The sequence below is a fragment of the Gobio gobio genome (assembly GCF_949357685.1).
Source record: "Gobio gobio genome assembly, chromosome: 21".
Taxonomy (NCBI): domain Eukaryota; kingdom Metazoa; phylum Chordata; class Actinopteri; order Cypriniformes; family Gobionidae; genus Gobio; species Gobio gobio.
The window spans coordinates 6,333,857-6,349,642 of record NC_137117.1 but is presented as its reverse complement, the minus strand read 5'-3'; the positions used below and the strand labels follow the sequence as shown (position 1 = coordinate 6,349,642).

The following is a 15,786-nucleotide window of genomic DNA, read 5'->3' as shown; positions in this document are numbered from 1 at the left end:
AACTTTATTTGCGATTCAGCACCACCCCGGTCCTGAACAACTTTACTCTCCTGCATAACACATCTAAAACATTTCTATTCAGATTAAAAATTATAAAGACCTTTCCTTCTAAACTAATGAAATTTACAAAACAATTTGAATTAATTTAAATAGCAATTATTGGATTATAATAAAATATTGAGATAAAGCGCTCACCTGGACGAGCATGTGTCAGTTGTGTAGTAAAACACAACACACACACCCTGAAAGATGACCATGGCCATCAGCATCGTGAAGACCCACTGGAGAGACACAGAGGCCATCAGTGAGACCCGAGTGTGTGTGTGTGTGTGTGTGTGTGTGTGAGAGATTGGGTGATTCAGGGGTTTAAGGTGACACACACATACATACCAACTGCATAACTCCACCCCACTAAAAACTTGATGACTTACCCTGTGAAATGTTCACAATGTTTTAAACCAGACATGTAATTTGCAGTGAGCAATATTGTCTTTGAAAATGCAGTTCTTCTTCTTCTTCAGAATTGCCTTTGGCGAGAATTGTGTTTATGAAACATTTGAGAATAATGATAGGTCATTAATAAATCACTACGCAGGAAGTGATGCAGGACTAACGAGTACTAACACTTCAGCTACTACTTTAACTAATATAGAAACAAGCTGAACTAATCAGTAAGTAATATCGAATTTATGACTAAGATAGTGCCTTATGAGGTAATCAATAATAACTGAATGAGATTAGCATCACTAAGAACTAATAAGGAACTATGATAAAGAATTACTAATTCATTACAAATCACAACATTAGCGTGTCTGAGATGCGAGCAATTTTTAAATTTTTACTCTTAACATGGTCATAAAATGCATCACTAGTTACTCAAGTGTTCCCTAGTCACTATGCAGGAACTACTAGTGATCCGGACCATTATTTTAAAGTGGAAGAGATGTTAAATAATAGTCCAGATCACTAGTAGTTCTTGAAGAGTGACTAGGTAACACTTGAGTAACTAGTGATGCATTTTATGATTATATTCAAAGTAAAAAAGATGATTGATTATGTCTCCGACACACGATAATGTTCTTCATAATTTGTCAGTAAGTTAATATTTATTAATGAGGCTAATCTCATTCAGTAATTATTGATTACTTAACAAGGAACTCTCTAATAAATTTGATATTATTTACTGATTAGTTAATAGTATTAGCTGAAGTGTTATTGTAGTAATACTCATTAGTCCTAGTTACTTATTAATGATGGACCATTATTCTAAAGTGTTACCGAAATTTTATCATAAGTTTTTATCTTATGAAATTTGATCAAACTTGTACTCAAAAGTAGGGGCAGCGATAAGATCTGTGGAAGAAAACACGCAGACAAATATCTCCGATATAGCTTCCACAAGTCAATGAGGGCGGCGTTGCTTCGAAATGGGGTTCCCTGTGTGTGTGTGTGGGGGGGGGTTTAACTGGTTGCTTCTCCTGAAAGAGCTGGTCCTGTCCAAGTACAACCACAAGACACGTACAGGACAGAGTGTTCGAACTCTCATCCTCCGTGGATGGGAATGTACCTCACATGAAGGCCGGGCTGGGCCTAAGAAAAATCTTATCTCCGATAGGAGAGAATTTAGTGCGCAAGGAATGAACATAGCGTGCATTCACTCACATGTTTGGCTGATGGCAGAGCTGTCTTGAAAGACAGGAGCTAAAGGGGAATATTTTCCAGGGGCTTAGCTACATAGCCTCCAGCACCATAGAGCATTCAGAGGCATTTAGGCAGCACGTGTCAGGGCCTACTGGATGTAATCATATTTTAGATCTAATTTTGTCACATCTATGTTGATGTCATTGAAATCAGCAAAAAGCTGCAGCAAAAAGATAACATCTCAGATCACGATCTTGTTTCGTGTATACTCCATTAAGCCAAGGCTGCAAAGCCCACTCCCTGTTACAAATATGGTAGGACTATCACTTCTACCACTAAAGATTGCTTTATAAATAATCTTCCTCATCAGTTCCATCTCCTCAGCATCCCAGATAGCCAACAGAAACGATTGACTCTCTCTTTTCCAGCACTTTAGACACAGTTGCTCCTTTGCGCTTAAAGAAAATAGTCCAACGCCGTGGTACAACGAACACACTCGGGCCATTAGAAGAGCAGCCAGAAAAATGGATCGCAGCTGGGAGAAAACAAAACTAGAGGTGTTTCGCATTTCGTGGAAAGATAGCATTACTGCATACAGAAAGTGCTAGAGCTGCTTATTTTTCGACTCTCTAATGGTACGTTCATACCAGACGCAAATGAAGCGTTTCGCGCTAGTGATTAACATGTTAAGTCAATGCAAAGACGCAAATAGACATTCTGTGGCGCGAATGAGGTGGCACAAATGACACGCCACGAATTGAGCGTTTGACGCGTGATATTCACGCCGCGTTAACCAATCAGGAGCTTGCTCTAGTAGTGACAACAATGAGGACGAAATCATATGTGGATCCCCGGAGCTGTACGATACATCTTCATACTTTATAGAAACAGGAATAAAAAGGATCTCGCTTGGAAGAAAGTGAGTGAGGAGGTCGGACAGTCTGGTGAGATGTAAAAAGCGCTCTTTACTCAATTTGAGCTAAACTTATATTGAGACTACAAGCTAGCTAAAGCTGGCAAATTGAGCTTATTCCCCGTATTTTAAAGGCCTCCTGAAATCAAAATGGAAGTTTTTTAGCTTTTAGAATGATTGTTAGCCTTAAAGGGATAGTTGACCCAAAAATGAAAATTAGCCCATAATTTACTCACCCTCAAGTCATCCTAGGTGTATATGACTTTCTTCTTTCAGACGAAGAAAATCAGAGTTATATTACAAAGGTCCAGGCTAATCTAAACATTAGAATTGGATTCATAGTTGCTCTGTTTTTGAAGTCCATAAAAAGTGCATCTGTCCATCATATAACTGCTCCACGCGGCTCTGGGGTGTTAATAAAGGCCTTCTGAAGCAAATCGACGTGTTTGTGTAAGAAAAATATCCAGTTTTATAACTTTATCAAGTAAACTTTCGATCGACCGCCTTCCCTGTTCAATTTATGGAAAAATTGTTGAAAGTTCCCCTGCCGATCGAAAGACTAACGCGACCAGGTCATGACGTCACGAACGTATCTCGAGTTTCACTTTCAACATTCAACACTTTTCTACGGAAGGCGGTCGGCCGAAAGTTTACTTGATAAAGATTTAAATATGCATATTTAGGGCTGAAATCGGTCAGCTGTTCACACATTTACCATTTTCTACATGGTGAACGGCACATAGCGCACTACAGATGCGATAGGAAACGATTCAGACAGTGTAAATATGCTTTCAGTTGATGCGAAGGAAGTCTGGTTTCACGCTCACCACCGCAGCAGCGCACACACATAGTCTAGACCAGAGATTATGATGAGAAACAGTTAGAGATTATGAAGAAACTCCGGCTTTACCAAACAGAAAGGCTCTAGTCAAACGCTATTGGCCTTTTCAAAAAAGGGGAGGAGCTGCTAACAGCTGGAGCCATTGCTGGGGAATTACGTCAACACATTGAATAATTCTGCACGTTTAAAGGCCCTTCAGCAGCTTTAATACAACAAACAATAAATATAATTATGTATAATATGAACCATATCATCAATCATATTGATTTGACAAAAGATCAAATGTTGTGATAAATCATGAAAATAAAGTTTTACAGTGAATAAATCATGATTAAATTGTCTAAAGTTATATTAAACATACATTTATAAAGCAAGTTAATCAAGCGCCAACTACATCCGACTCAAAATAAGAGTCCCGGTGTATATTTTTAAAAAATAGCTCTTTTTCGTGCATTTTTGCGCTTGAACGGTCAATAACACAATGTCAGTTTTGACCAAGCTTCAGTTTCTCCTGAAGCCGATACTGAAGTGAGTTAAACTGCAGTTCATGGACTGGCCACTAGAGACAGACTCCAGAAGGAGCAGAATCTCATTGAGCTCATGTTAAAATGCCCAACTTTACAGCAGAAGAACACATGTTTACAGTCTGGCACAAACTGTGCTTTTAGTCTATACGGCTAATGTTGCCGTAGGGGGGGGATTTATTTATAACTCATTCGTTTGCATTATATAAAGAGTTAAAGTTATGCATAATTATGGGCGTGGCCACTTTGAACACGAGCGACCATCAACTCTTTGCATTCTCGCCACCACAAGGAAAGGACCTCTTGGCATTTCGCTATGGAGGGGAAGACTACCCCTGGTCTTCCCAACCCTGAGAGAAGGCCTCCCCGCACGGAGAGAGAAACCGGCAGACTTCTGGAGCGACTTTCCTAAACTTCAAAGAAATTCTCCAGGGACCTGCAAATCCTTAGCGAACTTCCCCGACGATTCGAACTCAGACACTTACACGAGAAGACAAAGTAATGCAAGTATTCTATTTCACAATCAAACTGCTTGGAAAAGGTTGTCTGAATTATTCCCGTTCACAGGACTATGAATTTCTTGAGGGCTCTTGTGAAATTGCGGTGAAGCTGTCTCTATCTCTCTGTGTCTTTTTCTCTCTCTCTCCCTTGTTAATTCTCTCTTCCCATCATTCTTCTTCCCTTTATATTATTCGTTAAGTTTCATGTTTCCTTGTTTGTACCATATTGTTTGTTTTCTCCTACATATATATGCATATTTCCCCCCGTGTGAATTGTAGCTTTGTAAACTGTAGTTGTTTTATTAAAACCCAATGATTGCATTGAAGTGAATCCGTATTGTTTTGCTCACAAATATCGAAGTCAATGAGACGTAAGATTTTAGCTACCCATTTAAGCTTGATTTTCCTGTATTTCTACTTCAGTGATACAAATTGTACAAATATAAGAAATATTATTTGTCCTGATCAAGCAGATCAATGTTTCTTAAGGTTTGTAAGATTGATAATTGATGAAGAAATCAATTTGGATAAAGGTTACTTTTAAATGATTAAAGGTTCCGTTATACGTTGATATTGTCTGTACAACAAGCAAATCATATTCATAGACTCATGAATATTTATACCATTTGAATTAATTATTCCACGAAACTCATTGTTGTTACAGCCCTAAACTGAGCCATGTTTTTATAAAAAACAATGATAAAAAAAAATTAACCCCAACATCAAACAGATCATGGAAAATGTTTATAACACCTTATAGTTATAGGCAATTACACTTTCACCAATTTAAAGTGAACCAATCAACTACAGATTCGAACTACACATTCATACTAGACATATGAATGAACAAATGGATAGTCTTACAAACATAAGAAAACAAATGAAACATCCAACTAAAACTGAGACACTATTTTAAACTCAGACATTCAAACATTACCTTAAAGGGTTAGTTCACCCAAAAATGAAAATTCTGTCATTAATTACTCACCCTCATGTCGTTGGACACCCGTCAGACCTCCGTTCATCTTCAGACGCAAATGAAGATATTTTAATGTAAAGCTGATGCTGAGAAAGGCTTCAGATAGGCCTCCATTGGCATTCAGTACATTTACACTCCCAAGACGCATAAAAGGCACTTAAAACGTTGTTACAAAGTCCATCTCACCACAGTGGCTCTACAATAATCTTACGATACGACGACAATAGTTTTTGTGCGCAAAAAAAAATCAAAATAACGCCTTTATCCAGCTTGTTCTTGTCTTCCGTGTGTCTCCACGACGCATGCGTGAGAATATGACGCAGATCCGGCGTTTGGACACATGACCCAGAAGCGATTTGTTTACAAGCAGAGGAAGACGCGCGTATCTCAGCTGTTGAATTCTACATTGATCGTGTTTAAGGTCTTGGCGTAGTTCTCAAAATGGGACTAAAGTGCGCATTTCATGGATTCCCGAACGCCGGCGCTACGTCATATTCTCACACATGCGTCGTGGAGGCACACGGAAGACAAGAACAAGTTGGATAAAGGTGTTATTTTGATTTTTTTTTGCACACAAAAACTATTGTCGTCGCATCGTAAGATTATTGTAGAGCCACTGTGGTGAGATAGAATTTGTAACGATGTTTTAAGTGCCTTTTATGGGTCTTGGGAGTATAAAAGTACTGAATGCCAATGGAGGCCTATCTGAAGCCTTTCTCAGCATCAGCTTTACACTAAAATATCTTCATTTGTGTCTGAAGATGAACGGAGGTCTCACGGGTGTCGAACGACATGAGGGTGAGGAATTAATGACAGAATTTTCATTTTTGGGTGAACTAACCCTTTAAGTTCACTGTAGTCTACTGAACAGACTTTGAACTTTTGGTGACATCTTGTGCTGATCGAGCTGCAAGAGAAATTTCTGGAATACCTCGAATGTAAAGCGAAGTGGTTTTGGATAGGCCAGATTCATGATGTATATCATCCCGAGAAGCAAGGCACAAGCTGATGTGAACGAAGGCAGTTCATTCAAAACTGTAACACCCTCGATGACGACACCTATGTCAGCCGGTGGTTCGTGATGTTCTCCCCCCTCCTTACGAATAACATACATCACCCTCGCAATCACCTCGCTGGTTCACCTAAAGTAATGTACATAATAAATGTTTTCAAAATAAAAACATTTTGCATTCATAACTACAAAACACAACTTTAAACTTTTTCTGAAAAATAAAATCAAAATAGAATATGCACACTTTCAACTCACAAGGTACTCCTTGATAAAGTCTTGTGGATTTTCCCCAAGGAAATCGATGAGGGCCTTCAGGACACACTCTCTTTTCATGTGAATGTTTTCAGTCTGTGATAAAGCAATTGTGATTATTTTTAACGGATAATTGTGAGGGTGAGTAATAAATTATAGAAATCTAATTTTTAGGTGAACGAACCCTTTAAAGGATTACTTCACTTCAGAATTCAAGTTTACTGACCCATGTCATCCAAGATATTAATGTCTTTCTTTCTTCAGTTGAAAAGAAATTAAGGTTTTTGAGGAAAACATTTCAGGATTTTTCTCTATATAGTGGACTTCAACGGTTACCAACAGGTTAAAGGACCCAATTTTAGTGCAGCTTCAAAGAGCTCGACACAATCCTAGATGAGGAATAAGGGTCTTATAGTGAAACAATCGGTCATTTTCAAACAAAAAAAATGTCTTCACACCATTGACTTCCACGACAACCAAAATGTTGAATGTCCAAATCAATGCAGTTTCAAAGGGCTTCAGAGGCTCTGCGTGATCCCAGACGAGGAATAGGGTCTTATCTAGCCAAACGATCGGTCATTTAAAAAATAAAATAAAACAGAATATTTTTTGAACTATTTTGAACCTAAATTGCTCATCTTGCGCTGCTCTACGCTCAGCAGTGATTGTGCAATCACGTGGAAAAACGTCACACTAGTCGTAGGCGGAAGTACCCCAGTGTTTACAAAGCGCACATGCAAAGACTAATACAAACGTCCTTTAGCAAAAAAAAAAAAGGTAAAACAATGTCAGACGATTTTGAAGTTGAAGATGGAGTGTTTTTTGGTTACGGGAGTTTGTATTCGTCCTCGCATGTTCACTTGGGGCGGTATTTCCGCCTACGTCTAGTGTGACGTTTTCGGCGTGATTGTGCAATCCCTGCGAGCCTCAGAGCAGTGTAAGATGAGCTATTTAGGTTAAAAAGTATATTCATTTTATTATTATTTTTTTTAAATGACCGATGGTTTCACTAGATAAGACCCTATTCTGGGATTGTGCAGAGCCTCTGAAGCCCTTCCTTTGAGACTGCATTGATTTGGACCTTCAACATTTTGTTTGTCATGGAAGTCAATGGTATGGAGAAAAATCCTGGAATGATTTTCTCAAAAAACTTCATTTTGAGGTGAACTAATCCTTTAATTCCTCGTCTGGGATTACGTGGAGCCATTTGAAGCTGCACTGAAACAGCAATTAGGACCTTCAACCTGTTGAACCCCAGTGAAGTCCACTATATAGAGAAAAATCCTGGAATGTTTCCCTCAAAAATCTTAATTTCTTTTCAATTGAAGTAACAAAGACATCTTGGATGACATGGGGGTGGGTAAAATATCAAAAAATTAATTCTAAAGTGTAGTAATTCTTTATGAACTACATCTGAATCAGTCATTGGTTGCATTTATAATTTAGTCTGAAAATAAAACATGCATCAACAAATCATTTATTAGCTTTACACCCTAATATATTTAATCATTCTTGATTAAAGGGATAGTTCACCAAAAATTCTAATTTGCTGTTAATTTACAGGCCATCTAAGAAGTATGTAGGTGACTTTTTTTCTTCAGTATAGCAGTTTTTTAGCTGAAACCGTAGTTCTCTGTGATTCATATAATGCAAGTTAATGCCTACCATCACTTTAAAAGTAAATAAAACAAAACAAAACATGCAAACAAAAAAAATGAATACCCGTGGCCCTTCCTTGCAATTCCTTTTGAAAATTGTCCGCGATATCCTTCCATACAGTACAGGGCTCGACATTAACGCTTGTCCGGGACAAGTGGATTTTTTGAAGGGATTAGTGAAAGAGAATTGTACTTGTCCGACCGGACAAGTAGCCTGATTGAAACGTCAATAACAGAAAATAACTAGGGAATCACCAAAATGCGAGAATGATTCATTCTGCATTAATTTAGTGTAAGTGGCGATCCATAGTGGATGATAATATATAATGTATAATGAATTGACGGTAACAACGTTGAGCTGTTGACGCACGTGCAGCCTCTCTAGGAGAAATCATACCAAATGAGCGCTGCTCACACAGAGAAACTGTTATCATACTACTGTAAAAATTGTGGAGTTTTTATTTTTATAACTTATGATACAGTTAAGCAACATCACACGATCAAGAGTGCTAAATACCATCACATTAGAAAATTTGACACTGATATCAAATGACAGTTCCATAAATGATTAATTAACATTAAGTCACTTACATTTTGGATGCAATATTGATTGTTTTTGTTCTGTTCCAACAGCGAAAATATTTCCAAATAAAGATCACAGCAGAACTAGCATCTCACAGCAGCAATCGCGTGTTACTGAATGATTTAACGTTTTGAAAGAATCAGTTGAATTAAAGATTCAATGACTCATGCATGAACTGCCGCTTCATTGCTGAATGAATAAGCCGTTTCTAGGAATCGACTCAATGACTCGCTCATTAAGACGGTCACATGCCGCCACCTACTGCTGGTTTAGTTTCATGTTTAAACGTATTATTTTTTCCAACATTTCTTATTTGTATTTTCAAAAAATATTTAAAACAATCTCATAACATTATTTAATGCAGTTGTAATTTTTCAGTGTCAATGATTGAATTTGATTGGTAACAGCCCTATAGTGCCTTATTCTAATTTAATTTATTGATCACATTTAACGATATAAAATTAAATCTGAAGCATATCCTATATTTAATAAGATTAGGGGGAAAAATCCTTTATAAAAAGCTACAAATATCACAAATATTCAGATTTAAGAAATATGGCAAAGCTGATTGAACATTGGTGAAAATATTGCTTCAGAATAAATTATACCCCAAAAAATAAATACAAATTTCCGGAAAAGCTAATATTTTATTCGGACAAGTGAATGATAGATTTACTTGTCCGAAGGACAAGCCCATGAAAAGGCTTAATGTCGAGCCCTGCAGTAGCTACTTGTGCACCTTTTACATGCATAATACATTTCACGTCATATAATCATTTTGAGCTTCAAAATTGGTTTACACTGTATGGACTAACAAAAGAGATATTTTTCTGAAAATCTAAAAGGCACATGCATTTGGGATGTCATATGGGTGAGTTAATGCAAATTTTAGTTGGAAAATTCTTAATGAGGATAAAATGCAGGTCAAAAAAATTAGACAACATTAGATGGAATTTACTTAAACATATCTAACATTAGTAATTCATATGATCTATTGTCAATTATAGAAGAAATAAGAAATTCAATTTAAACTTACCATTTTGACTTATCATGCAACGTTATAGCAAAGTGTCCTTCTCAGTCTTAAAACATTAAAAAAGCTTCCGGTCCTAAGGGGAGAAAAATGTAGTATGTTAGTTAAGTGGTAGAAAATGTTTTGCTACAGGTCAAGTAATTAATTAGTTGAAAACACTAATATTTCTACAAAAAATATATATTTTTTTAAATACTTAAGAAAACGTCTCAGGTTACGTATGTAACCATGGTTCCCTGAGAGGGAACTCGCGCTGCGTCAAGCGCTGCGGGAACGCCTCTGCGTGATGCGTCATGAAGCACTCGTAAAATCAGTCCAATGGTGTGTCTGGACGTCGTAGGCGGGTGACGTCATAGACCAGGAAGCTATAAAGCAGCCCTGAACCAGACACTGCCAGCTTCTGAAAAAGTCGAACAAGTCGGTCACAGGCGTGCCGGGAGTATGGCTAAGCAACGCAGCATCTCCTTCCCTCTCAGGGAACCATGGTTACATACGTAACCTGAGACGTTCCCTTTCAAGGGAACTCGCGCTGCGTCAAATGCTGCGGGAAAACAATACCAACGCCGCCATGACTCTCAAATGCCTGTATATGTGAAATTCACAGCGCACATTAAGCTACAAGCACCCGAGAACCTGGAGTAGAGGCTACATCAAGGTTGTAAAACCTCACAAAGGTGTGCGGAGAGGACCACCCTGCTGCATCACATACCTCCTGCAGGAAGACTCCTGACAGAGGCCGCCATACTCCTAGTAGAGTGGGCTCGGACCTTTAGTGGTGAAGGTTGGCCGGCCGACTCATATGCGAGTGAGATAGCCTCGACTATCCACTTACTTAATGTCTGCTTAGATGCAGGTTTCCCTTTGTTTGGGGACCCGAAACAGATGAACAATTGCTTAGATTTTCTCCACAGGGCAGCTCTGTGGACATAAGCATCTAGTGCCCTCACTGGGCAGAGCAGATTTAACTTTTCCTGGTCTGGATTTTCAAAGGGAGGCGGAGAGAAGGCCTGCAGTATTATAGGACCTGCCACGTTCGTAGGAACTTTCGGGACATATCCTTCCTGGCACAAACTCAAGACAGGAGGGGGCGACAGATAGTGCTTGCAAATCCCCCACTCTCTTTAGAGACGAAATAGCCAAGAGAAACACAGTTTTTAAAGTGAGGAACTTCTCTGGCACCTCCTCAATAGGCTCAAATGGGGCCAAAGCTAGACCTTCCAGCACCACGGCCAGATCCCAGATCGGCACCCTCGAGCGTGCCGCAGGCCTTAGCCTCAGAGTACCACGAAGGAAGCGAGTAACCCATGGGTGTTTCCCCACCGATGCACCATCCAGATGGACGTGATAGGCCGATATTGCCGTCACGTATACCTTCAAGGTGGACTGGGATAACCCTGAAGAGAACTTTTCTTGTAGAAAATCTAGTACTGAGTTGACTTGGCAGTTGACTGGATTTAGAGAATGGTTAGAACACCATGCGACGAAGACTCTCCATTTAAGGGCATACAGCCTCCTTGTTGAAGGGGCTCTGGAGTGCAACATGGTCTCAACTACCTCAGCAAAGAGACCTGTGTCTACGAGCCTGAGTCTACCCTCAGGGGCCAAGCCCACAGTTTCCACAACTCCGGCCTCGGGTGCAGGATTGCCCCCGACGCCTGGGAGAGAAGGTCCCTCCTGATCGGAATCTCCCATGGGGGACCTTCGAGGAGAGACATGATATCTGACAGCCAAACTTGTGTCGGCCAAAACGGGGCTATTAGCAACAGACGGACCCCGTTCCGGCGTATTCTCTCCAGCACTCCTGGTATCAACGCCAGAGGGGGAAAGGCGTACAGACGCAGCCTCGGCCACGTCTGCACCATGGCATCCAACCCCAGAGGGGCTGGATGTGTGAGGGAGTAAAATAGGGGACAGTGCGTTGTCTCTTGAGACGCAAACAGATCCACCTGAGCCTGACCAAACCGGTTCCATATGAGCTCCACCACCTCGAGGTGGAGTCTCCACCCTCCGGCACCACTCCCTGCCTCGACAGGGAGTCTGCCGTAGTGTTCAGGTACCCCTGGGATGTACACTGCTTGGACCGATAGCATCTTGCCCTGGGCCCAAACTAAGACTCGATGTGCCAGCTTCCATAGCCGGCACGAGCGTAACCCCCCCAGGCGATTTATGTATGAGACCACCGATGTGTTGTCCGTGCGAACCAACACATGATGGCCCCTCAGGTCTGGGAGAAAGTGCCTGAGTGCCAGGAACACAGCCATCAGCTCTAACTGGTTTATGTGCCAGGAGAGCTGCTGGTCGCTCCACAGATCCTGAGCTGAGCGACCACTCATGGTTGCCCCCCAGCCGGTGAGGGATGCATCCGTCATTAGCATTAAGCGACGACAGGGAGCCCCCAGCACCGGACCCTGGGACAGGAACCAAGGATCCTTCCACATGACTAAGGCACGTAGGCATCGCCGCGTGACCTTGATCATGCGAAAAGGATTTCCCCTCGTGGAGAATCCCTTGGTCTTGAGCCACCACTGTAAGGGCCTCATGTACAGCAGGCCAAAAGGTTTGACGTTGGACGATGCTGCCATCAGACCCAGAAGTCTTTGAAACTGTTTCACAGTGAGTGACTGGCCTAGCTTTATCTTGGATACGGCTTGTAGGATCGAATTCACCCGAGCGGGCGTCAGCCGAGCCCTCATGGTTTTTGTATCCCATATCACACCCAGAAAAGTGATGTTCTGCTGTGGAGATGACGTGCTTTTCTTTGTGTTTAGCCTTAACCCCAGCCTCTTCATGTGAGCGATCACAGCATCTCGATGCTGAGCCGCTAGATGTTCCGACTCTGCTAGGATCAGCCAGTCGTCTATGTAATTCAATACGCGGATGCCCTGGAGTCTCAGCGAAGCCAAAGCTGCATCCACGCATTTTGTGAAGGTGCGGGGTGATAATGCTAGGCCGAATGGAAGAACCCGATATTGGAATGCTTCGCCCCCGAAAGCAAACCTGAGGAACTTCCTGTGTTGAGGAAGGATGGAGAAATGAAAGTATGTGTCTTTCAGGTCTATTGTGACACACCAGTCCTCGGACCTGATGTGACACATGATCTGTTTTAGCTTGAGCATTTTGAACTTTAGTTTCTTTACTGCCCAATTTAGCTGGCGCAGATCTAGAATAGGACACAGTCCTCCATCCTTCTTCGGAACTATGAAGTACCGGCTGTAAAACCCTGACTCTCTGCTGTGGGGAGGGACCCGCTCTATAGCCTCTTTTCGCAGAAGAGTCTGTACCTCTTGCTCCATTACCAGAGCCTGCTCGGGGTTTACCACTGTGGGTAGCACCCCATTGAACATGGGCGTGTGTGACCCGAATTGTATTCTGTACCCATTTTCTATTGTACGCAGGACCCAATCTGAGATATTTGGCAGAAGTTTCCACGCTGCCAGAAAATCTACTAAGGGAACCAGCCTCTCGAGGCTGGCCTCTGGATTTTGAAGTGTGAGCAGCCTGGTGTCCTGAAACGGCACGCCGGCAGGAAGCAACCAAACTGACCCACTTTGGACCCTCCTTGGAGGGAGCGAGCATCCCCGCGCCGCTACGTTTCCGGGCGGACGTGGAGATTTGCGCTCGCCGAGGACCGTTGCGCCCTGAAGCACCCGAGGTGGCAGGGTTGGCAGAACGGCCCCCTGATGGCACCGAGAGGAGACGGGTGCCTCGACACACCGCTTCACCTCGGAGGGGACTGCCATCAGAAGCCTGACACTTTTGGCGTCAGGACTTCTTCGCCGAGGCCTTCCTGGAGATAATAACAGTCCTCAGATCTGCTCTACCTCGGGAAGACCTCGGCTGAGAGTGCTGACCCCGCCCCCAGTCTCTCTGTGGGGGAGCGCGGGTAGCAACACTCTCTCGCTCTTGCGCTCTGTGAGAGGAGGACGTACTCGGTTGGAGCTGCTCCCGCCCAGCAGCCCCAAAGATATGAGATTTACGGGGGAGAAATTTTTGGAACGCAGCTGCCTGCTTTTTTGACTCTTGAAACCTCTCAACGACTGTATTAACGGAATCGCCGAAGAGGCCAGCAGGGGAGATAGAACTTCTTATCTCGATCTTTTATCTCTGATAGATTCAGCCAGAGATGTCTCTCCGTGGCCACCAGGGCTGCCATAGAAGGGCCGATGGATCTAGCCGTCTCCTTGGTGGCCCGAAGAGACAAATCAGCAGCTCTCCTAATCTCCGCTATCATTTCCCTCCCAACTTCTTCACACTCATCATCGATATCTTTCAGCAGGTCAGCCTGATAAGCTTGAAGCACCGCCATCGTGTGGAGACATGCGGCTGCCTGACCTGCTGCTGAGTACGCCATACCCACTAACGCCGACGTTGTTCTGACCGGCTTAGTGGGCAGCTGCGGGGCTTTTAACGACGATGATGACTCAGGAGAGGGATAGCTCGCGAGCGTCTCTTCTACCCGAGGCATCACCGCGTAACCATGCTGTTTCAACCCCATTATGTTTGAATAAGCGGCTGTGTTGGGGTTGAATGGTCGGAATGATGCTGGTTTTTTCCATGATTTCGACACCTCGGTGTGGAGATCAGGAAAAAACGGCAAGCCCCGCTTTGGAGGTTGCGATCTAGATGGAAGGAAGCGTTCATCTAATTTACTGGGCTGATGAACTTCCTGCGTCTTGACTGGCCAGTCTATTTGCAACCTGGCAACAGCGCGAGTCACAACCTCCAAAAGCTCCTCTTGAGCGTGTGAATGAGGTGGCGATGCCTCATCTAAATAATCCAGGCTTACAACATCCAATTCCTCAGAACTGGAGTGTTGCTGCACCTGCGCTTCAGCGCGAGCAGAAGAAACCGCAGAGCGTGCTTCTAACTCTGCAACTGAAGCATCGGATCTGACGGGTAAAGGCAGAGATAGGGGATCACCCGTCTCTAACCCCGCCGTCAGATCCATTTGCGAACCCCAAGATGAAAGCCTTCGCTGTGCCTCAGCAGCAGTGGGACCTGCACCCTGGGGAACGCGAGCCGAAGCGCCCTCCTCGAAGAGCGAACGGCGGGACCGGACAGTTTTTTATAAGTCAATTTATAAGTCCCTCGAGAGCTGTCTGTGCATGCTCCGGTCCCAAACATATAACACAGAGCAAGTGTGTATCCCCACCCGTGATGCAACGAGGGCAGGGAGTAACACACTGTCTGAACTGTTGATTCGCCATATTTTTTGTTTTTTGAGAGACACACACTTTCTTTCATACAATAGGACAAACGATTTCACATGGAGCACTTGTGAAGACACAGAAGCTGACAGTGTCTGGTTCAGGGCTGCTTTATAGCTTCCTGGTCTATGACGTCACCCGCCTATGACGTCCAGACACACCATTGGACTGATTTTACGAGTGCTTCATGACGCATCACGCAGAGGCGTTCCCGCAGTGCTTGACGCAGCGCGAGTTCCCTTGAAAGGGAACCCTGACATTTTTTCCTAGATGAAACACCTCGGCTGAATCCGAAATCGCCCACTATATCCTCAAATAGGACATTATTTGAGGGGACAGCCATTTGTAGTGGTGTCCGAAACCATAGTGGACGTTATTGATTGCACTCATTCAATCCCACATTGCACCGCAATAAGGTGTACAGCCGATCTACACACAGTGGCTGTCCGAATTCACTCACCCGTTATCATTCACTCCTTCAAGTGTAGTCGTTTACCATAGTGAATGTTGTACCGATGTATGTAGTGTGTTGTTGTACCGATGTACACTCTCTGTCCGAATTCACTCACTCGTTATCATTCACTCCTTCAAGTGAACTGTATTAGTGGACAAAAGTAGGGAATAGTGAATGAGGGTTTAGGGG

At 42.7% G+C, this 15,786-nt stretch overlaps 1 protein-coding gene across 1 annotated transcript in view; it reads right to left on the bottom strand.

The window, feature by feature from the left end:
• LOC307118015 (alpha-2,8-sialyltransferase 8F-like) overlaps positions 1–10,679 on the bottom strand; it is a gene marked incomplete at both ends in the record, with an annotated part of 32,271 nt that extends 21,592 nt beyond the window's left edge. The window contains one exon of the mRNA XM_079803308.1: positions 10,646–10,679. Coding sequence (XP_079659434.1) covers positions 10,646–10,679 — 34 coding nt within the window. The remainder of the gene's footprint in view (positions 1–10,645) is intronic.
• Positions 10,680–15,786: the final 5,107 nt, after the last annotated feature.